General features: G+C 41.4%; 1 protein-coding gene and 1 long non-coding RNA gene across 4 annotated transcripts in view; one reads left to right on the top strand and one right to left on the bottom strand.

The window, feature by feature from the left end:
• The window catches only part of ARID4A (AT-rich interaction domain 4A), a 47,570-nt gene extending 33,784 nt beyond the window's left edge, over positions 1-13,786 (bottom strand). For 2 of the 3 annotated variants that reach the window (XM_048307367.1, XM_048307369.1), the window contains exons 1-5: positions 13,703-13,786; positions 13,056-13,117; positions 11,727-11,837; positions 9,323-9,388; positions 8,308-8,398 (exon numbers count right to left, since the gene is read on the bottom strand). In XM_048307367.1, coding sequence (XP_048163324.1) covers positions 8,308-8,398; positions 9,323-9,388; positions 11,727-11,837; positions 13,056-13,061 — 274 coding nt within the window. In that variant the 5' untranslated portion in view covers positions 13,062-13,117; positions 13,703-13,786. Of the gene's footprint in view, positions 1-8,307; positions 8,399-9,322; positions 9,389-11,726; positions 11,838-12,777; positions 13,015-13,055; positions 13,118-13,702 lie in introns of those variants that run through there. The other variant, XM_048307368.1, reaches the window with a different exon arrangement.
• A 1,815-nt stretch (positions 13,787-15,601) lies between these two features.
• Positions 15,602-20,201, top strand: LOC125327640. Its single transcript, XR_007204334.1, has 2 exons — positions 15,602-16,027; positions 16,312-20,201. It is a non-coding gene; the product is annotated as an uncharacterized LOC125327640 (long non-coding RNA).
• The last annotated feature ends 2,297 nt before the right edge of the window (positions 20,202-22,498 follow it).

Here is a 22,498-nt window from a genome sequence, read left to right as displayed (position 1 = left end):
AATGGCTGGTGACTGGCAACAGGTAACTTGATTGAAGAAAAGCAACCAGAACCTGATACTTGACATTAGAACTAAACTGCTTCTTTTTATTTATTATCTCCAAAATTGGAAGCTCTACCCATTTATTTAAAGCTAGTCCAGGAGAGGGATAAACCAAGCAAACTATTCATAAACTAGATGACATATACCAGGTTTTCATCCTTAAAAGATAAAATGTTATAAATACTGAAGGTTAATTAAACGCCCTCAGTAAAACACACTAAACTCAAATTAAGACACATAAGGAAATCATGACAATCTAGAGTAACAATTTATACTGTGGACATGTGCAAAGCACCTGCAACTGCCAGCGTGGCTGCACAGCTTGGAGCAAAACAACTTTACAGAACAACAAACTGTAAAAGAACAGCATAAACAGGAAGATTTCCTTATCTAAATAAGTGATCACTTTATTAAGTTTCAATGGAGAAAGGATAGCACCATTTGTCATACAAAAATATCAATTATTTGAGTTACTAAGGTGGAACCAAGTGAGGAGTCTTTCCAATTAATCATGATGCTTGAAGTATTTCGTAATTGTAGCTACTTCAAACTTGCTTCTCCTCTAGGGAAAACACTTGACTGTGCCTTACTGAAAGGGCAATCAAAAACTCACACTGATGAACTCAGCCCCTTTAAAAATATAAGCTTTTCTCAAACTAAATAGGGCTTGTGGTTTCCATTTCACTCTTCAGAAAAATCTGCTACACCAAAGTACTGTTCATACTCATGTCGCCCTGTGCATGACTTTTTAATTCTAGTCCTAGAAGATTTAAGGGAATGTCTTTCCAAAGCACAGTGTCAAATATTAAGGATTCTGTAAATATAAGCAGTAAGGCAGATGGCAGTTTTTGGCTATGAGATATTTTGAAGCTGCGATAACAGGCGTGTCAGAAGAACTTAATATACTCTAAGCTGCAAATTCATTCCTCTTTTTAATCTCATCCAGAAGCAAGGCTGTTTAACTCTAGTTAAAATGCCTAGAACTAACAATCAAACTAAAAACTTTTAAATTAACACTGAATAACTTGCATTAATTACTTCATTCCTTCAACAGGTTATTGCTACAACTCCAGATTCTTCAAAGGCAGAAACCCTAAAGGTTGTATTCTAGAATCCACTGGGCAGGGAGACGGCAGGAAACAGGAACAGAAGACAAGGAGACATCTCCCCATACACACACACAGTGAAGTCATCAAAGGATGTGTTTACAGTGTCATGATACTCATCTCAAAAGAGGAAATTACAGTCTTGTCTTTCCAAAGAAACAGGTGTAAAAAAGCAGAAGCCCTTTAGGTCCTACTATTGCCTCATCCTGTGGTGGGCAGGGGCTTGCTGGGGAAACAGGGTGCAGCAGCTGATTTCTGGGAAGGGAAGGATACAAACTAGCCAGGGAACTGCTCGCTGCTACCGAACAGGCAACAGAACAGCGCGGGAATGAAGGGAAGAAAAGCGACATTTCTGCCGGGCAGAGCCCTTTCTTCCAAACATGTTCCTTAATGAGGAACACTGACAGAAGGGGAAAAGAGATGAGTAAGCAGCACAACCTGGAGGAACAGTCTCTGCCATAATGCTTGGTCTAGTCCCAAGAACACAGTCCAATATGCTCCATACAGAGCATATTGAAACAGTGACAGTAAAATGGAAATTTTCAGAATTTTGCTGCACCCCAACCTTGTCTATGATAATAGGAAAGAAAGAGAATTGGTTTTTTCCTGTTTGTGAAAATCTACACAACCCTAATCTATGGCAGGAAAATAAAAACAAACTTCCCACCAGTAATCAATACAACACGTCCCAAGAGTTAAAAAAAAATTGACTAAAAGTTGAGTACCTCAAAAATACAGTAAAATGTGCAACTTTAAACTCACTATTGATGAGCTGGTATCTTCCATTTCCTGTCTGCAGCAGACTTGTATATACCATCAGCAAAAATATACTAACCCTGTCTTTACAGTAAGTCTGTCTCAACATTAGTTTTCATGTATTTAAATATATAATATTAACAAGTCAACTATCAAAATCATTTTTAGGAACTTGAAAAAGCTTGTCACAAAATACTGCAGATCAGTTTGACTACATCTTATTTAGAAATATATATATAGATATATTATAAATAGATTTAAGAAAAAAAAAAAAGGAGACAGAAAAAGGAGAACAGAGCAGAACTCTAGAGAGAACATCCTCATAGTAGTTACAAGATGACTTCCACACAGAGCCACCAGTGTTACCCAGGACAAGGCAGCTCTGTGACACACAAGTGCACAGGGAAAACAACCCTCAAGGCTGCATCTTGCAAACTTCAAATCCAACAAGTTGTGTTACTGCTGCTGCCCAAACCAGGAGAGATTCTACACTGCACTGCAAGGTAACAATTTTGTTTCATTCCCCAACCCAGTTCAGAAACTTTTAAGTCACCAAGACAATGAAATGAAAGTACATACCACAAATTATAGGTGCTCCAGTGTCACTGTGCACACTGAATTATTCTCACTGGCTGCCTGGCAAAGTAGCAACTTATGAACTACAAGAGATGCTATCTATGAGTATCTCGACAAATGTGTGCAGATTTTGCAGATATTTGGGTTTCACCTGTGGAAACAATATAGAAAGAACCAAGAGCTGTGCAGTGCTTGCTGAATGACCTTGTAGACAAGGGCTGTACTACTGATTCATCTGTAAAAGGGCCTAAGAATAAGTACTGCACTGTATTGTGCTACTGAGAGACTACACGACTCAAATTTACTATTTTTTAAACGATTTTAAATGAGCCCCAGTTCCTATTACAAATATATGTTTGAAATATACCAGAAATCAGGGAACTTTGAGAGGCCTTTGAGTCTACTCATAGAAAACTATCACCTCACAGACAAAAGCCTGCTGTCTGAACCTGCTTTTTCTGAAATGTTAATCTTACTATTGTTACACATAAAGAGATTAGAGAAAAAAAATCTACCCACATCCTTGCTTTCCCTACAGTATTGTTTGTACACAATTTAAAAATATTTTTAACACTCAGTTCACATTGTAACAAAGGTGGTTTTATAACCAAGGGTTCTATTCTGTTGATTTGTAACAAGGTTCTACTGTCAAAATACTATTTTTCAGGACAAAATCTTGCTTCTCTACTCACCTGTTAGCACAAAACATGGTGCTGGTCTTTTTTTCCTAGATTCTCCAGAAAGCAACCAACAGCCACTGCACCATTTTTATGTGCCACAGGTGCACTTAAACAACACATCCCATGGAAAGGCTCTGGGCAAATTTTGAGGGGTTTCCTCAAAATCCACGCAGGCAAATTTTAAAGACAAAAAGAACAAATTTATGGTGGGTCATGGTGGTAGAGAACACCAGTGGAGACAACTGGACAGCTCCCCTGCCACACCTGTGGTTTCGGATTCCTGGATGACACACACACAGCCCAGAGATGATGCTTCTGCCACGTGGAACTCAACAGGATGCTGGGAACTGGTCAGACCAGCCCTGCAGACATGACCAGTGCCTGGCACACAGCACAGGACATGGACTGGTCAAGGTTTGAAAGGACAAACAAACAGGTCTCTGGCATGATGGACTCAGCTGGCTGTGGGGGCACTGAGAGCTTCCATCACCCTTGGAATAAGAGCTTATAGTTGTACTGTACCCAGAACCAAGCCTATTTTTCTTCTTAGCACAAATATCTCCACAAAGCATCAAAAGAAAACTTCTTTTAAAAATAGGAAAGTTTGACTATAAATAGCTCCTGTTAGCAACCCTGCTCCTGAAGTCCTGGGACATCAATGTTGGTTCATTTGCTGATAAATATCCTCAGAATTATGAACTGGAATTTTCAAAATCCATGGAACATGAAAGATGACTAAAACAAAATCCTCAGTATCTTTAATTTCCGTGACCAAACCGCAGTAACCTGAAGTGATGCAGTTGCTGGCTGAGACTATGCTTCATTCCCAGAACAAGCACTCAGGTCTCTTAACTCCTCTCAGAACATACTCAGCATTTCCTGGAAACTGCCACCAGCATTACATGAGAGGAAGAAGCCACCAGCAGAGCTGTGGGATTCACTGAGGTGCCTCACAAGTGTGTCTGAAAGGCGGAAATCTCAAAAAATAAGGAATCACACTCCCTTTCACTCTAAACAGTACATAAAACCCCAGTAACTGACAGCAAGGTCTGCTAGAAACTTCAAAGGTCTCTCACTGTTTTGAGAGTCCCTATTTCCTATTCATTTCAGAGGAAACATTACTGAAAGTTAATACAGGTTTTTATTTCTTTCTTTAGAAATACTTTTCCATTATTTTACCTAGCAAAGTACAAGGCTCAATGTATTTGATCTGTTTTTGTTGAATCTTGTTTGAAGTTGCAGAAATTATTGTATTACATAATAAGAGACCTAAGCACATACAGATTATTGACCTGAGTTTTGTGAAAGGAGAGATGACATGGGGCAATATAAACCTGGCCATTCTAACAGCAACTCTTGGATGCTTGCTCAAATGAAATACTGTTTCTCTCTTTTATACAGACACTACATCACTTCTAGTTCTGCGCAAAGCGATACGGAAGTGTTTCCTCAAAGTACATCTAGGTCAGGATTTCTGTTTTCTGAAATTCTGGTAATGCTTGTAAGACTCCAGGCAGAGTGTGAGAGAAGGAAAATACAACTATGCACTTTGTAAGGTGTGGTCTGGGTTGTGGTTTCTTTGTTTTTCAGTCATTTCAGACATTTTTTCAGTATTTACCTGAAGCATTTTACAAGTTAAGAGAAACAGGTGGATGGTACACTCAGTAAACTGTAACTCAAACCTTGATGTGACAGACCATTTTAATTCTATGCAATTATCACCTAACAATATACTCAGCACTTCAAAAGCATCAATGCAGCACTTTGTAATTTGTAAATTAAGGAAGTTCCGTTTAGATAACTGCATTCTAAAGACAAACATCATCAAATCATTGAATCACTTTAGCAAGATCATCAGCTCCAGCTGAGCCATTTGTTAACCAAAGAACTTAAACCCCTATTAGTGTCACACCACCTTGGATTTGAGGGCTGCCTTGTGCAGTGGCACTTCCCAGACACTGTTAAACTTCCACTCCAAACAGTTTTGCTTCTTCAACTACTTACACTGAAAAGCTGAATTTCAAAGGTAATTTCAAAAAATATTTCCAAATCACAGCTGAAAAGTTCCATAGGACTACATGGCTAAATTAACATCATTATCATATAAAAAGAGGTCAAAAAGTGACTCTGTTGAAGCTACAATAAAAATAAATCTTTGTTTATTCTGGTACATGAACACCATTAATAGACAGGAGATACTGTTAAAATACACAAACTGATCATAACTGTGACTCTTACATTATAGTGGTGGCAAAGTAGCCTATTATAGCAAGATCAGCACTTCCACTGGTTCAATTTATTGACCAAAGCAAAGTCGTTTCAGGTGACTTTTCTACTTTAGAGCCCTACACGAAACAGATAACCTGATATGCAAAAGTGAACATCATCACTTCTCCTTAGACACGCAGGCAGTTTGTTTTGGTGCAATTTTTTGCACATCTGTACTTAATACTCTGAAAATGTTTGCCTGTATATATTACTGGTTTCACCAGCCAGAGATCAGTTTGCTTTTAGATCACTTAGAAAGAGATGTTAGATAACATAGAAAATAAATAGTAAGGGAAAAGCACAAACGACTGAAATACAAGCTTTCCCTCGTGCTTTCCATCTCAAAATGTTCAGGAAGGCATTTTGTAAACCTGGAGTCTGTTAAATCCACTTCCCTCTCAGCTCTTCAGCTGTGACTGCATCAGTCAGGAAGGCTGTGGAGCAGCACACCCACCAGCTATTAAAAAAACATCCAATTCAACTGTATGCTTTACCAGCAACATAAATATACACCTCATATCTATCCAAAACTTTCTGCAAAGACACAATGGAAGGAGCAGGCAAAAGATAAGGCTTATTTTTCACATGTCAGTATTCCTGTACTCAACCTAGAATGCTTTCCCAATTTTAACTGCAAAAGAACCCTGACACAAACTTGGTGATCTGCTTACTCTGGTCAACATTACCCATGCTTTCAATTCCAACAAGCAACCCACCACATAGAACTAACAAATATGTGCCTAATATCTAAATCCAACGTGTTACAATTGTATTTTCATAGTTAAAGTGCCATGTTACAGCTCTGCATGTTCACTTACCATAAGATTATTTAAATCCCCCCTGAGCTCCAAATTTTTACAAAATCCTAGCAGTCTTAACACATTTGCATATGGAAAACATGTTTTATTTTCTCCATTCTGCCTATCAAAAAGTATTTTTTGGGGAAAGAAAATTACAGTAGTTAATTAATCCATTGGTTCAAGTTTCTGAGGAATTGCACTTTAATAAATGTAAGAAGTAAAAATCATGGCATGCATGATTTATCTCTTACATTATTGGGGAGAGTTCAACAAGTTGTTAAATGTAAACAACAATCCACTAATACAGGGCAGAGCATTTATTCACTGTTCAGATTTCCTGCTCATCAAGTGTAGATTTTTTTTCGCAGAAGTGCACTGCTCAAAAGAAAAGGGGAAAAAAAAGAAAACCCAGACAAAACTCATCCCCCAAACGGGATTTAAAGTTCACGTATCAAATATAAGACGACAAATATGTCCTCTGGCCCAAATTCAAAGAGAATTAGCTGAAAGTGTTACTTGAAAATTGAAATAAGTTTGGAGCTCTAAAATTAAAATGCTAATTCATAAACAATGAAATTGTTAGTGCAAGACTGTGTTTCTTGCCACTTCTGTAACAGAATGGTGAACCTCTGAAAAACTGTAAAGAGAAGTTAAAGGCCCAGTGTTCTACCTCGAGTATGTCACATCATAGTACTAAACTGATTTTAAATCTTCTACACTCCAAAATAATCCTGCCTTTCATCCCTGACCTGACATCCAATACAATTTTACAGCAATTTTATAATCCTGAAGAAGAAGGCAAAGAACAGTGAGCTTTGTCAACCAGCTCAGCGTTAAAGCACTCACTAACAATAATCATCATGAAGTGATAAATCCTTCCAAATTATCCACAGAGCTTTATCCTGATCCCACCAATGACAACATAACCTCACCTACTGCAAAGGAATGCTGAATTACTGAAAATAGCTTATTTAAATCTTAAAAAGGGGTTAATGAACCAAAATAATTAAGAGTTCGTGGGACAGAGGACTCCTCAAGAGAGGATGGAAGAATATGAAGTAAAGCTGAATACATTTGGTACACAAGGCAGCTAATGAGAAACACAGAGCTTAAATTTACAAGTACTAATCTCCAAAGCAATACCCAAGAGTAGCATGTACAGGACAATTAACAGGAGCATGTTCCTTCCAGGCAACTACTAGGGAATATAAGGCTCCACTGCTGTAAGAAAGTTGTGCAAAAGAAGGATGGGTGCTTGCAAAGCTCTCTGATTCAAATACTGTCCTTTTTTATTTGCTTATCTACTGTAACTTGAATGTTGCTGACTTTTGTCATTCTGTTTTAAAGCTGTTTCAGAAAAACCTGGAGATCAGAATTATTTAAAATAAGGAAACGGATCTTACAATGAATTCCTGCTCAACACTGACATTTCGCTGACCCTACATTCTGAACTTTCTATTTCAATAACTGAACACCACATGAGCCTCCAACATAAGGAGGAGAGTCGTTTACTATTTCACTTTAGATCATTATTTGAAAATTTTATTAAAGGAAGCAGCTATTCACATTATAAATGAATGTCTCCTCTTTTCTTTTTATTGTGTGCTATGTTAATTCTTCTGTTAAAAAGAAATAGATTCTGCCTTCTGTTGATACAATCCATGTTTTCCTTGTGTACAACCTTGCACACAGTGCAAGGAGGCTCATATTTCAGTCATTCATTTCATGCCACAAGTTTTCAACTGGAAGAATGATTTTACAAGGTTTATGTCTTAAAATCTGCAAAAATTATTCTGAATTTCAGTGAGTGCAACTGCAATCATTACAGGTACATTGTGTCAAATAAAACTTCATTATTCAGCCCTGCAATTACCCATGCTAAAGCCTCCCTGAACATCAATTAATTATTATCCTATTTGAAATGCAAAAGGAATCAAGATGTGGACGACTTTAAAAAAAGTCCCCTCCAAAAACTATCTCAGATCGTGCAATACAAGATGTAATTACTGACATTGTTACCTGTAATAAGAAATATATTGTTCAAAGATTACAGCCCATAAATGAAACATGGCCACTCACCTACAGTGTACCAACTGGCATCCGTCAGCTTGCTGATAACAGCTTCCTGAAAGGATCCATCGGGCATTTTGGTTTCAACCATTGCTCCAACCTGCAACAAGGAGCAGCTCAAGGTTACATGGAAGCCCTCACCCAGAAAATTGAGAAAAACACATTGACTCTCCCAGCAAGCCAGATTTACTTTTTAAGACTCAGTTTAGCCAAATGCTGCTTTGAAAGTTTAGTTACTCAGCAGGTAAGAACAAAGGTCCTTCAGCAGGAAGGCTGAACTGCAAGTAGACACTAAAGCACTAAGAAACTCAGAACTTTTAATTCCAGCATGACTTTGACATCTCAAGAAACAGAAGGAAAAAAAACAAATATACAAAGTCATTAATCCATTACGGATAATCATTCAATTACTACTATTTCTTATCCTTTAAATACAGTTCTACTGTCAGCTAGATCAGAATTTCAGTAGCAGCCTTGGTGCTCCTGTAGGAGCTACAGGGAAAAGACAAATACAAGAAAGATGACCTTCTCTGGAGAGCTCTATTTGCATTCAGTGTGTGTAACACAGCTCTGCATTTTAGCACACAACTGTTACACAGAATGAAAATACAAACAAACACATTTTTATATAAAATACATCAACTATTCTAAAACACTGAGTAATTGTATTTACTCTTGTCTAATGGGCTTGAACATGGCTTGGCATGCAAGTTGCTAATTACTTCTGAGAAGTTTCGATGTTTCATTATTTATAAGAACTTTTGCATCTTATGAGAAGATACAAAAATCCCTGTGCAGGCAAAGCTGTGATCAAGTACACTACACAGAAAAGCATAAATAGCCCACAAAGCTACAAAAATTAAGACTAATTCCTCCAAATCCATCTCATCTAAAGAGATGAGCCTCCTTCTGTTGACTTCAATCCTGAAGAACAGGTACCCACCTAAACAACATCAAAATTAAGGAGTTTTAGAAATTTATGTGATTACCAAAAGAAGGCAATATACATATGCAATATACATACTCTTAAAGGTCCTTTCACTTGGTCATCTTGCACTAACTGAGTTGAGTTATCCCCCTTCAAGACCACCTGAAAGATATTCATGAACTTGTTAATATGCATCTGACTTCTTAATAGCACACAAAAAGCATAAGAAAATGTATACATATAAAGACACTATTACCCACATTAAGATTATCAATTAAACAGACTCAAATGTTACCAAACAGAACACATTTGGCATGGCCAGTTTTACTGACAGGAAGCCCCAGATATCACATTTAATTTTTAATCTGAAACACCATAATTAAAGAACAGGGCAAATCAAACACCAGTCATTCCAAAGCAAAGAAAATACATTTTCAGGTGAGTTTAGAATTTGACACAACCCAGGCCAAACCTGGAATTGGGCTTCCAGATGAGAAGATTAAGCAGGGATTTTCCTTCTCTCTGATTCAATTGCAGCATTTCATTGACAACACTTTGAATACTAAACTACAACTAAAATAAAAACCTCTCTTTATTAAATATGTATCAAAAAATCACCAAACTGCCTGCAATATCAGCATTTCTGCTGCCTTGAGCAAGGGAAAGTCGTTATGGCAAAGATGTGGAACACTACAAATGTGATGAAAATAAGAATCAGTTACAGCATAACTAAACTCTGCTTCTCCCTTTAAAATCCTACATTCTAGAAGGGAACAGTGAGGAGACAGAGTGAACATCAGCCTGTACAGTTTAATTTTTAAAATTCCAAAATTTCTGTTTGCTTTCAGGAACCAGAAGTTCCAGGAGCTTGCTTTGATAATGATGTCCAGTTTTCTGGCTCCCCCAGTTATCCTCCAAGCAGACTACACTGTAGCTGTATTTATAAACACACCACCAGTTGCATGCCAAAACAGCATTCGGTATTAACACACATTCAGGTTAAAAATGCACTTTATTCTGATATAAAACTTAAAATAAAAATTGCATAGGGATGAATACAGGTTGTCCTCCTCTTCAGGAAAAGGCTACCGGACGTTTTGGACTCTCTGCACTCTTGGCAAGTGTGCCAGGGTGTGCCTACACACTCTTAATTACAGCATCAGGCTTAGCTTGTTAAAACTTCTATTGTTATAATATAATTGAGATCCAGCGACAGGAATTTCCACCAAGTCACAGCAGCCTCATGTAATTCCAAGTCTTATCGTGGATAACAGGAACAACTGATTCTAATGAGAAAAAGAAACTCCTACCTATTAACAGGCTAAATACTCTACCAGACCAAAGATGCAGACAAAATCAAGCTTGTCAGACCTGCACACTGCTTCCTACAGAGCTTCTCATTAACACAGATTTCAAAGAACACCACAAGTTTCCCTAAGTACTCATTAAGAACAGGGAAAAGGCTCCAATATCTGAATTACTTTTTTCTATTGATGAAAAGACCTCTGATAAAGTGATATGATCTATATATGTAACTGAAGAGGCTGATGGCTTGTTCTACTCGATCCAAGCATTAAAGCACACAAAAACTTGAATGTATAGTTACAAAAAGCAGCTTTCACCTCAATTTGTGGGGGATTTTGGGTCAGTAATCCTTTATTTACGTATCTTGGACAGCAGACACTAAAGTAGGAAGTGGGAAGATTTTGACAAGACAAAGCAGAACAACAACTTCTATATTTACTTTACTTTTAATTTTAGCTTGTATTTAACTACATTTTGTTCTTGTTCTCACATAGTAGCATTTACAACAGTATTGCAACACCACAATGACAACTTTCTCTTTCGGTTGTTTTGGCAAAATCCCTCTAAATGCGAATGAATACTACATGCCAATACTATCCATGCACAGAAATTCAGCTACAGGCAGGGTACGCTGCTTTAGAAGCTGCAGCAAGATTCTCAGAACTTAACTATTACCCTGGGCATTGCTAAAACCTGGTCTAAGAAACAAATTATTGCCATCTCTCTTGCTGTTGACTTATTTTGGCATTGCCTCTTGAGTTCCAAACTGTGAAAGTGAGAGTGTCAGTCGGTATGAAACGGAACTTTTGCTTCTGAAGAGGTTGTTCTTATTCCTTATTATTCATGTAAAGCCATAATCCTCTATTTGTGACATCAAAATTTACTGCTGGGAAACTGATGCATTCGAAAACAGAAGACAAATGCAGTCAAGAAATTAGGAACAAGAAAGCTCATTTTTGTTCCAGCATCCTACTAAAAAATGTAACTAAAAAACAACTTCCCCCTCAAAATAAAGCAAAAAAAAATCACCCCGAACCAAACAACAAAATATTAAAAAAAACCCCCACTTAGGTGTTGTTTAAAATTCATACAGCGAAGTGATGGACATTTTTTAATCTTCAGGACTAGGATCTCCTGTGACAGCCCTTTCAGCACAATGCTTTACTAAAGCCAGCAGCAGCCTCAGCACACTCACCTTGACTTTTACAAGCCTTTTCACCGTCTTAATCTTTGCCTCGCAGAAGGCACCACGGTACTTGGCACTGACATCAGTCCCCACTGTCAGGTAGGCAGGCTCATCTGCTGCCTGGAGGGAAACAAAAACAAACTTCAGCTCTTATTTATAGCTACAGCTGCATCATTATACATTTAACTTTACACTTAGACTTTCAGACCTGTTGACTTTTAATTGATAAACCGTGACTGTACTTGAGATTGCCATCATAGAGTTTTTCAAAAGGGGAAAAAAAAAAAAACAAGAACCCAACAAACAAGTTACAGGAAGTTTTGGTTTGTCACTGATGTTGACACACACCTCCTGTCAATTCATTGTCAGCCTATCCCAGAAATGTTTTTGAGGGTATTCATTGATATTTGGGACATCTCTTTATAAAAGGGCAACAAAGTAAAGGAGTTACTATTAATTCAAGTGGTTTCTATACAAAAGGGAAATATTTCAACTGTGAGAAGGCAATATAACAGACAGCTGTTATTTTTTCAGCTATAAGCAATCCAAGGCACAGATTATTTAAAACGTTTGAGATTGGTGTCATCCCAACACTTACAATTAAGTCTATAACATTCTATATATAGGATTTCTTTCCTGGTGACTAAAAGGAGACCTCTAGAGAAATCTGTTGCAATCTTTCAAACAGCTATTAACAAGTATTTTTCTTTCCTGGAATGCCTTTATCAAAACTTAATTGCCTGTGCATTTTTAAAGAGAAATATTCATCATGTTTTCCTTAATCTGAACTTTAATACTCAACACTTCACTTTACTGTACTCATTGCAACTGATAAACAAGGACAAAATTACCACATTGAAAATGTCTATCAAGACAGGCAATCAGTGCAGAATCTAAAATAAAATAGGATATGTACAGGTTTGCTTTTTTTTTTAACTAGATATTTCCTTCAACTCTGAAGGGAAAAGTTTTGTAAATTACACTGCAATTGTTGAGCCTTTGTACTGAGCAAACCGGCAACAGCAAAGGCGGGACAGAAGCTGTGGTTTTACAAACTTGCCATAGCAGCTGCTGATACAGGAAGCGTTTAAAGACGGGAGCCCGAAGGACAACAACAACAACTCAGAGGCGATGAGGATGTTCCGAGCGCTCCTGCACGGCGGTGAGAGCTTTAAATCACCTGCACCTCGCTGGGGAGCAGGAGCAGCACTCACAGCGCGCACCGAACCCCGCGTTCTCCCGCTGCTGCCGTGCCCAGACGGAGAGCGATTAAAAATGAAATCTCCAGAGCGGCGGGCGAACAGGGCGGCGATCCCCGCTCCCGCCGGAGCCGCCTACCTTCATCTTTAAGGGTTATGTGAGCGATTCCAGCTCCAGGACTTCTCCTCGCACGGGAAACACTGCAAAACAAGAGCGGGGGAGGCTGAGGGCTGAGCGCGGGGCTCCCCGCGAAGGCGGAGGGAGGGACGGAGGGAAGGAGCCGCCGCCCGTCCCGGCCGCGCCGAGGGAGCGCGGCCGCCGCTTCCCGCCGGGCGGCCCCGCGCTCGGTGTGTGTCACGTCGCCATTTGCTCCGCGGGGCTCAGGGGCCGCCGCCCCCCACCCGCCCTGGCCCCCTCTCAACTTTCCGCGGCCCCGCCGGGCCCCCTCCTCCTCCCGGACTTCTGCCTCCCGCCCCCCGGGGCGGCGCCGCAGCCCCCCGGCCCAGGGAGCGCGGGGGCCGATCCCGGGGATATCGGGACAGAGTTGCGGGGTCCCGGTCCCGGGGGTCCCGGTCCGTGAGGGGGGCTGCGCGCGCGCCTGTGCGCTCCCCCAGGGCGGGGGAGGGGGGGCGAGGGGGGGGGGGGGTTTAAAGCGCAGCTCCCGGAGCCGCTCCGCGTCCCCTCCCCCGGGACGGCGGAGCCGCAACTCTGCCACCGCCGCCTCCTCTTCCTCCTTCTCTTCCTCCTCCTCCTTTCCCTCCTCTTCCTCGCGCGTCCCTTCCTACCTGTGAACTCCTCGTTCCGCAGCCCCCGCGCCGCCCGGGCCCCTCCGCAGACGGCGGCGGCCCCGGCTGAGCGCGGCCCCCGCTCCGCCCCCCCCCCTCTCTCCCGCCCCCCTCCCCCCCCCGCGCGCGCGGACCCGCCCCGCGCCGCAGCGCGAGCCCCAATAAACAAGCGGCGGGAGCGGGGCCGCTCCCATTGGCCGCCGCCCCGACGCCCCGCGCGCATTGGGCCGCCGCGGACAGCACCCCCATTGGGCCGCGGCGCGGCCCCGGGCGCACGTGATTGGTGGGCGGCGGAGACCGGAAGGGCAACGGCGCGATGTGATTGGCTCGGGGAGGGATGGGCGGGAGGGAGGGGGAAGGACGGGGTGGGGGCGGGACGGTGGCGGTGGCGGTGGCGGAGGGGGCGGAGCCGGCGCGCGCGGCGCGCAGGCGCGGCGGCCGCGGCGTCGCAGGCGCCATTTTGTGCGCGGCGCTTTCCCATTTTAGGCCGCGGGAAGAGGGAGGAGCGGGAGCGCCCGGTGATCGGCGGAGGGAGCGGCCGGGAGGCTCATCCGGAGGTCCGCTGAGGCGGTACCGCGTCTCTTCCCGGCGGTGTGACCCTGTCGTTGGGTGTTGGTGGCGACCCCGCTCGCGGCGGCGATGGCGTAGGAGTGGGCCCGGCCGGACCCGGAAGTGGAGCTGCCGCCATGGAGGCGCCGGGACCGCCTGCCGTGAGGGCGCGGAGCCGCCGGGGCGGCCCGAGCGCCCCGCAGAGACACACCCGGGGTGCAGGTAGGGGCTGCCGGCCCGCGCCGCCTTCCCGCGGGGGAGGGCGCAGCTCCGCCGCCTTTCATCATCCTCGTGACGCGTGTGGGGAGGGAACGCGGCCGGCTCTCGCTGCCTGGGCGCTTCCGCACGGTTCCCTCTGCAGGAAGACGCAGCAAGGACAGGGATGACCAGTGTGGAGGAGGCTGAGGGCTTTTTTTGGGAGGCGTGTGGGCGTGTTTTAGTGGTGTCTGGGCCTGGACGTGCAGCTTGGACGGTGCAGAGGTCCTCTGAGAGAGTTTGGTCTTAGAGAAGAGCTTTGACCTGAATAAGTGGGAGTTACTGACTGAAGCCTATGATAAAAACATATATTTTAACGTTAGTTTCACATTTTGGTTCATTATACAAAATTTGCTCTATAGTTCACGGTAATACAGATGCATAATTTTTATTTCCAAGTAACGGGCTCATAATTTTTATTCCAGAGTGATGAGCATCTGTTTGACAGTGCTCAGTCTGAGCTACAGGACTTCCCTCAGGGTTATCTAAAGCAACAGCGGGGGAACCATTATGTTAATTTGACATAAATAGATGGTTACTTTGTCATTCCCTATGTAAGTTTTGCTTTGGAGGTGGCTTTTGTATTTTTTTTTATTAAATTGATGCTTTGGAAAGCAGCAAGTAAAGGGACTCTGGAGAGTTCAGTGAGCAGAGGTGTGGGGTACAGGTAAGCTCTGAAGGTTTAATAAGGCACAAAGTACACGAGGCTTGTTTGGAATTGACTCTGGGCGAGGTCTGACATGGAGGAAAGGTCTAGAATTTTGGTGTTTAGATCTGGGTTGTAAATATAAATATGGGTGAGGATCTCTACAGAATGTGTAAAGGTTGAAGCATTTAGTGCTGAGGGGCTTTGATTCTTTGCTGTAGTTCTGCTTTATGCAGTGGATAGACTGGTGAGTATATGAAGCCTACAAATGACCTGGAGAGGGACTTTGGACAAGGGCATGGAGTGACAGGACAAGGGAGGACGGCTTCACACTGGCAGAGAGCAGGTTGAGCTTGGATATGAGGAAGGAATTCCTGCCTGTGAGGGTGGGCAGGCCTTGGCACAGGGTGCCCACAGAAGCTGTGGCTGCCCCATCCCTGGCAGTGTTCCAGGCCACATTGGATGGGGCTTGGAACAACCTGGGATAGTGGAAGGTGTCCCTGCCCATGGCAGGGGGTTGGAATTGGATAATGTTTTTAAGGTTCATTCCAACCCAAACCATTCTCTGATTCTATAATTTAGAATATATTATGTCTGACCCAAATGTCAACAAAACTTGAAAAATTCTATTTGAATGTGAACTTCTGATCTTTCTCAGGAATATGTTGGTGAAATGCTGGCTTGGACTGTGAGCGTTCCTGAGGCACGGTTTGTATCTCTGTACTGAGTGTAGAACCATTCAATAAACAACAGTTTGTGACCAAACTAATCAAGTCTTGTTTCTGATTTCTAGCATAAAAATCCTGTCCCCATGGATGTATCTGTTACAGCCGGCACAATTAGGAGGTTCATGGCACATCGCCCACCGAGCTGCTGTGAGCAAAAGAACTTTATTTCTGTATAGCAAATGAGCAGGAGAGGTGACTTGTTCTTTTATGGTATTTTAAGCACCTAAGAATGCCCAGTGGGCAACTCAGTGCAGCACAAATGTTCTCACACAGCTTAGGGATGATGTCTGGTGTCATGGAATGAGAACACTGTGCTTCTGGCAAGGCAGGAAAAGTGTCTAATTTTGCTTTAAATGTCTTATCATTGGAATATGAACTTCAGGACTCGATAGTTACTTCATGATACTGAAATTTTTTGTCCTAAATCCCAGTGTTAATCAGCCCTGAAACTTGAAGCCATCCTGGCTGTGCTGGATCCTTGCATCTGTGCCCCATCCCCCTGTGCAAACCCTTACAGGGAAACTGTGGAAATGAGTGGAAGAAATGAGCAGTGGAGGTCACTTTGGTGAGCCTTTTTATGATGGCCTGTTGTGTTAACTGCGCAAAGTTAACAGTAGAGAAGCTCTAGAGTGGGACAGTCACAGTAAGTCATTTTAGTATCTAATCTCTCTTTAAACAGACATGCTGTGAGGTAGAAACATTTCATTTTTTAGATCATTGTTCAAAGCAGCAGTACTTGTGTTATCTGTACTTTGTTAGTATCAAAGGTTTTGTAGATGCAGCACAGGAGATTTGCCTGGGGAAGTGCATTTGAGTCTTAGCTTGAGCAAATTAAAGGCTTCTTAATTTAAAAGCAATTAAAAGCATTAAGGAACTCTAAACTGACACTGGTGGAATTCTAAGTGATGGCTGTAAGTAAATTAGTAAAAACAGTACACTTAAACACTTGAAAATGTGTGTAGTGTATTAGTTGCAGAATGTCCAGAAATCTTGCCCAAAGTCTTCCATACATGTGGCACTTGATAAGAAAAAGCAAATTTAAGAGTGTCTGTATCTTACAGTTCTATTTATAAGAAGAGCAGAATGAGTAACTGTTGAATGTATCACGTGGCTTCCTTCAGAGATAAAGTAAGATTCTTGGGATAAGAAAGGTAGTTTTATATTCTGTTCAGTAATCACATACTGCTCTTGACATACTTCATTTTTTGTAGCTAAAAGAACTCGGAGTACATGTACAATTGCAGCCAAAATACCGTAGAAATATTAAAAATACTGGATCTTATTCTAACACCGAGCTCCTTTCTATGTGATGAAGTGCAGTGCTACTGTGTCATACCTTGCAGGTGTTCAGGAGACTTTTGGCTTTTATTGTTGTCTCCACTGTTTAGTTGTTTCTTTTCCCCCTCTCTCTCTTTTTTTTTTTTTTAATGCTCTTCCCCTTAGTGTTTCTATTCTGTAGTTATATAGGTAACACTTCTGCAGTGGTGGTTCAGATTCTCTGTCTGTGTGGAACTGCAGTATTTCTGTACAGATGAAGGTCACATGCTTCCCATAAAGATTTATTATCTAAGTGATTGCAAACTGCTCAGAGGAATGTGGTAAAAAGCTGTGAAGTGCAGGTGTAAAGAGAAAAAATCCCAATGAATGTGAAGTTGATAACAAAAATCTTCAGCCAGTAATAGCTGGAATATAAAACTGAAAGATCAAACCTTTCTTGCTCACAGAGAAAATTGTGCTTCACTGTTAAACTATCAGAATCAAGTTCCTTCATTTTTATAATCATATGTGTGAGAGAGGGAAAATAAAAAAAAATCCCAACATGAATGAATCCTGTTATTGTTAAATGCTTACATGCAGTTTCCTCAGCTCTGGGACATTCCTGTCCTCAAGTTCAGAAAATGGACATTCAATTATTGGAACGTAACTTCATGCTGATTTTAATCATTGCCTTGTGAGGGTTCCCACTGGAGAAGACACAAAGCCTGGCAACCCTCAGGAAGCCTGAATTGATGCATTCAATCCACTGAAGTTCAGTGCTGATTTCTTGAATCTGCTTTGGGTATGTTTTGCAGCAGTGCAGTATCTTCTGGACATGAGTAATGATGAAAATATTTATGATGTAGAGCACTCTGTCAGAAATACTTGTGTGAGAAAAATCTCAGGATTGGGATTTCTATCAGCTCTGCAAAAATAATACTCAATTTGTAGTTGCTCTTCCCAGTAACACCAGTAAAGTGATCCATGCTCAGCTGGCCAAGCTCTTGGCAGCAGCCTCAGTGATCTCCAGGGAGGAGCAGCCCCATTTTTCCTGAATAAACTATGTCCAGACTTTGTTGTGCTTTGTGGCTGCAGATCTGAGCTACAATCCCGCGTGTTCCCCAGTGTGTGCAGGAATCAGTGATGCATTAGCTGAGTGTGGTGTTGGCAGCCCAGCACCACGAGAGGAGTTTCAGTTCTCAGCTGATGGAGCTGCTGCTTTCCCCCAACCCATAAGCTGTGCCATCTATCAGGCAATCTTTTAATGCCAGACTAAAATGTTCCTTGTTTTGAGACTGATTTGGTAACTCTGTGTTTGGACAGAACCAGAGCTGTGTTGTAAGAGGCTATTTTTATTCTTTCTGGTATGTAATTTTATGATAGCTGACATATTTGTATCAAATGTTAATATTGGCTAATTTAGGAACTGTGTGCTTATTGCCAGGATTTACTTAAGCATGAATTCTAAAGCCAGTTTCTGCATGTTTTGGCACGTGCTGTTAAATTATCTGAATATAGATGTTTAATTTCTATTTTGTTACCTAACAAAGGGATGCAGGATATGGAATTTGATTACAAATACACTGAATTTCTTGTATTATTTCTCAGGACTGCAAGTGCACATTGGTGACGATAGTTACAGCTATCCTGGGGAAGTCATGCAGTGTTGCAAAACTACTGCACAGCACTGCAGAGAAGCTGAAGATTTTTGCAGCAGCTTTAATTTAGATGTGGCAAAGGATTCTGTCATCACCTGCAATCAAGTGATCAGTCTGTCTTTCAAAACTTGAAGTAGGTGCTTGAAGTCAAATGGGAATTTAGTTACTGTTCTGGGTTGCACTGTTCACAGCTGCTGAAGGAGAGTGTTCTTACGTATTTTTCGAAATAACACTTTGTCTCTTGATGCCAGCAGTAAAGGTGAAGGACTAGATCTTTAGAACTACCTGTCATTAGTTCTCTTCCAGGCTTTCTGAATAATTTTCCTGACAGGCACAAGACACTGGTTAGTGTGTACAGAAATATATCCTGAAATACAGAGAAATGTAGAAAAATGTACAGGCTGCATCAGTGCATCAACCATTCCAGTGTTGTAAACTTAAATTTTTAAACTGTCTATGCTTTTTAACTGGCTTCTGAATTATCTCCGCAGCATGCAGCCTTTTTTCCTAGCTTCTGAGATGTAAACCTTATTACTGATGTAAATTCTTTATCTCTGGAAGTTTTGATCTTTCAAGTGGAGAAAAGATGTTTTTTCTACAGGATTGAAGGAGGGGTTTTGTGGGTAAATACAGTCAGTTACCCATCTATAGATCAAATACATTTTATGTTCTTGAAATAAACTTAAATGGAAAACGTTTTAACTTGTACCTGAATCTCTAAATAGTCTGTATTCTTCCTAACAAAGTCAAGTCTCTAGTTTATAATTACTGCTGCTTTAGTAAACTCCCATTTAAATCAAACATATGGGGTAAAACTTGAAAGCAAAACCCATGTGGGTTTGGGAGTGGCAATTACTTATTTCATTGCTATGAAAACCAACAGGGGGGAAAAAGTCTTTGAAGTTTTGCATGTTGTGTTTGAAGAATCTTACTGCAGTCTTTTGAGTAAATTAAGATGCTTAAATAGAAGATATTCCTCCTTAAATATTTAACTTCTAAGATCTACTTTGTTGCAACAGTGTGGTCACTTTTTCAGCCTTTTGTGATACCGCACTGGGAGTAAATGTTTACTGAAGAGATGCCTAATGTTACCCATACCTATGAAGTGAGTTGCTGCTGACATTGGAGAGCTGAAATGGGTGCTTCACTTTGGTATAGAGAACTGACTTTGGCTGGATTAATTTGTCTACCTGTGTTAGTAGATACTTGTTTTTCAGTAGTTTGAGTGATCTGTCATGGGCAATCTGAGAATCTTCCTTGTTTATCCTGTAATCTTACCTGTTGATAGTTTATATCTTGGTAGGGTTGGTTTTTTTTTTCCCACTGCCTCCTTGTAAGACTTTTTGCTGCAACCATGTAACAAAGTACAAGAAGGAAATAAAGCTGTTATGAGCTGTGTTCTCATATACCAGTGTCTGAAAATGCTTGTGCAGGTGGCTTGCAGAGTTTGGATTTTTACTAAAACGCATCTTTCTGTACTTGGAGAGATAAAGACAGGGTTCTAATACTGATGCTGAGTCCTTGGGCATGGTCCATCTCTTAGAATAGGGGTGTCTCAGGCTTGCCAGTACTGATAAACTGGTGATTAAAATACTTTATTGTTACAGATGCAGATTATAGAGCAACGTGATCCAACAGGATCAGGACTATGGATTCACAGTCCTTCCTTGTAACCCTCCAGAAGCAGTGTGTGTGTGTGTGTGTCACTGAAATCTGTGTGTCACTACCAGCCTGCAGCCTGGCACAAAGAGGGAAGCAGCAGCACTGCTGTTCAGCGTGGCTGCTCAGCAAAAGACAGCTTGTGAGGGCAGTGGTTACATGGCCTTCCTTCCAGGGCTTTTGCTTGCCCAAATCATTTCAATCACTTCAGGTTAATTTACTTTTCAGCCTCAGCTAACAAGACTGTAGTTAGCCAGTATTGATTTCTACTTAAAAGTATTAATGCCCTCAGTCTTTTGAATTAAATGTTTTCAGCTGTGAGTAGCTGCTGTTGGTGAGAATCTACAGTTCAGACAGTGATTAAATTCTGAATTCTTTTCCTGCACAGCCATCCTTTTCTAAAGCTATTTTTCACTTGTCTGTGTCTTTTGGAGGATATTATTACAGGTAGCTCATTTCCAGGTGGCCAGGGAGTTGGCTGCCCAATCAACACTTAACCTGTGAATTAACTGGCAGACTGTTTTGTTTGCAGGAGTTTGTACCTTCAGGGATGTGCTTTCTGCTGCAGTGCTCCTGTGTAGTGTCACCTCATTAGCTACAGCTATAAACAGAGCTCCTGAAAGGAGCTGTGTTGTGTGACATTCAGAACTCTGACAGAGCAAAATACATTACTTTTTGGTGGGTTTTATTATTCTGGATCAATGGAAGATCTATTTGTGGCAGTGATCTGTCTCCTCCTTGCAAGCAGCACAACAGGGGACTCACTGGTGTGAGGGTAGACATGAGCACTTGGCTGGGGGAGGCAGCTCTTGTTAAGCCAACTGATGGAAAACACACTTAGCTACATTTTGGTTCTGCCTCAAACAGCATTTCAAATCTGTTTCTATTCCTGGTGTATGTAGGAAAGTGTTTGGGGAAAATAGGCTCTTACTTGGTGGGCTTTGTTGACTGTGGAAACACCTGGGGTTAGAACTGAAACTGAGCTTTAAGCATTCTGCTAAAGTAGCTGATGCTTCCTGTGCTGCTCTTGTCACCTGTTAATGCAGTCTCATGTAATAGGTCTCTGTTCTTTCTGAATTTAATGAAAGGAGCAGATTTCTTGCTTTTCTAAAATCCCAACCAACAAGATAAATTTTAACTTAAAAATTTTTAGGCATCACTTGGATGGGTTTTGGGTGTGTGTGTGTGTTTGGAATGCATCAGCTTTTGGGTGAATTTACTATAATTGGACCTACTCTTAATCTGGTGAAATTGGAATCCTAATGACTGATTTTGGATATGCAGACAGTATGTGTACCAAATTATATCTAATTTTATGCAGCAATAAAGCACACCATGTTCTTTCTAAACCCTTGATTGGCTTGTTTTATCACGTTGCCTAAAATGGTATTTTCAGTGGGCAGTTCCTACACTCTCTTTTAGGGGAGACTTCAGGAGATTTCAGTTTTTTCCTGTATCTGAAGATACGCATGTGTTTGGACTGCAAACTGTGTGATGCTGCTGCCTGCTTTATTCTAGTTGTCCATTTTTGGTTGGCACAGCAACTCGTAAGAACCATTTTTAAACAACTGTTTCAGAGTCCTTTAATAGCAATGTACTGAAGATGAAAGAGCGCTGCAGGGGGATGGCTGCATCGGTCTGGAAACAGGAGACTTGGTTTGTGCTTGGTTGTAGATCCTGTGTTCTAAAATACTAGAATGTATTTACAGTAAGGCAAGACAACTCTGCTACCGCTTCTTTTCTGCAGCTCTGTGTAATTGGACATAATAGGCAGCAAGATGCTCTATAATGGAAAGTTACAAGCAGTTGGTGTCTCAAAATAGCTCTCAATTCTTAAGTAGAAGTAACTTCCTTGCTGCATGTAACTTGAAAAACTGGTGGGTGGAGGAAAAGCTGGTCCTTGTCTTACAGACATGCAACTGAAAGAAGAAAATGAGGGGGAGAGAACAGACTGCTGTATTTTTGGTGCAATTACAGCATCAGAATTGTCGTGACAATCAAAACTATTTTTCTTTTCATAATCTTTAAACTGTGTACTTCATTT

The sequence above is a fragment of the Corvus hawaiiensis genome, chromosome 6, assembly GCF_020740725.1.
Source record: "Corvus hawaiiensis isolate bCorHaw1 chromosome 6, bCorHaw1.pri.cur, whole genome shotgun sequence".
NCBI classification, from domain to species: Eukaryota; Metazoa; Chordata; class Aves; order Passeriformes; family Corvidae; genus Corvus; species Corvus hawaiiensis.
Note: the sequence above shows the minus strand (reverse complement) of the source record. Positions and strands in the feature narration are given on the sequence as shown.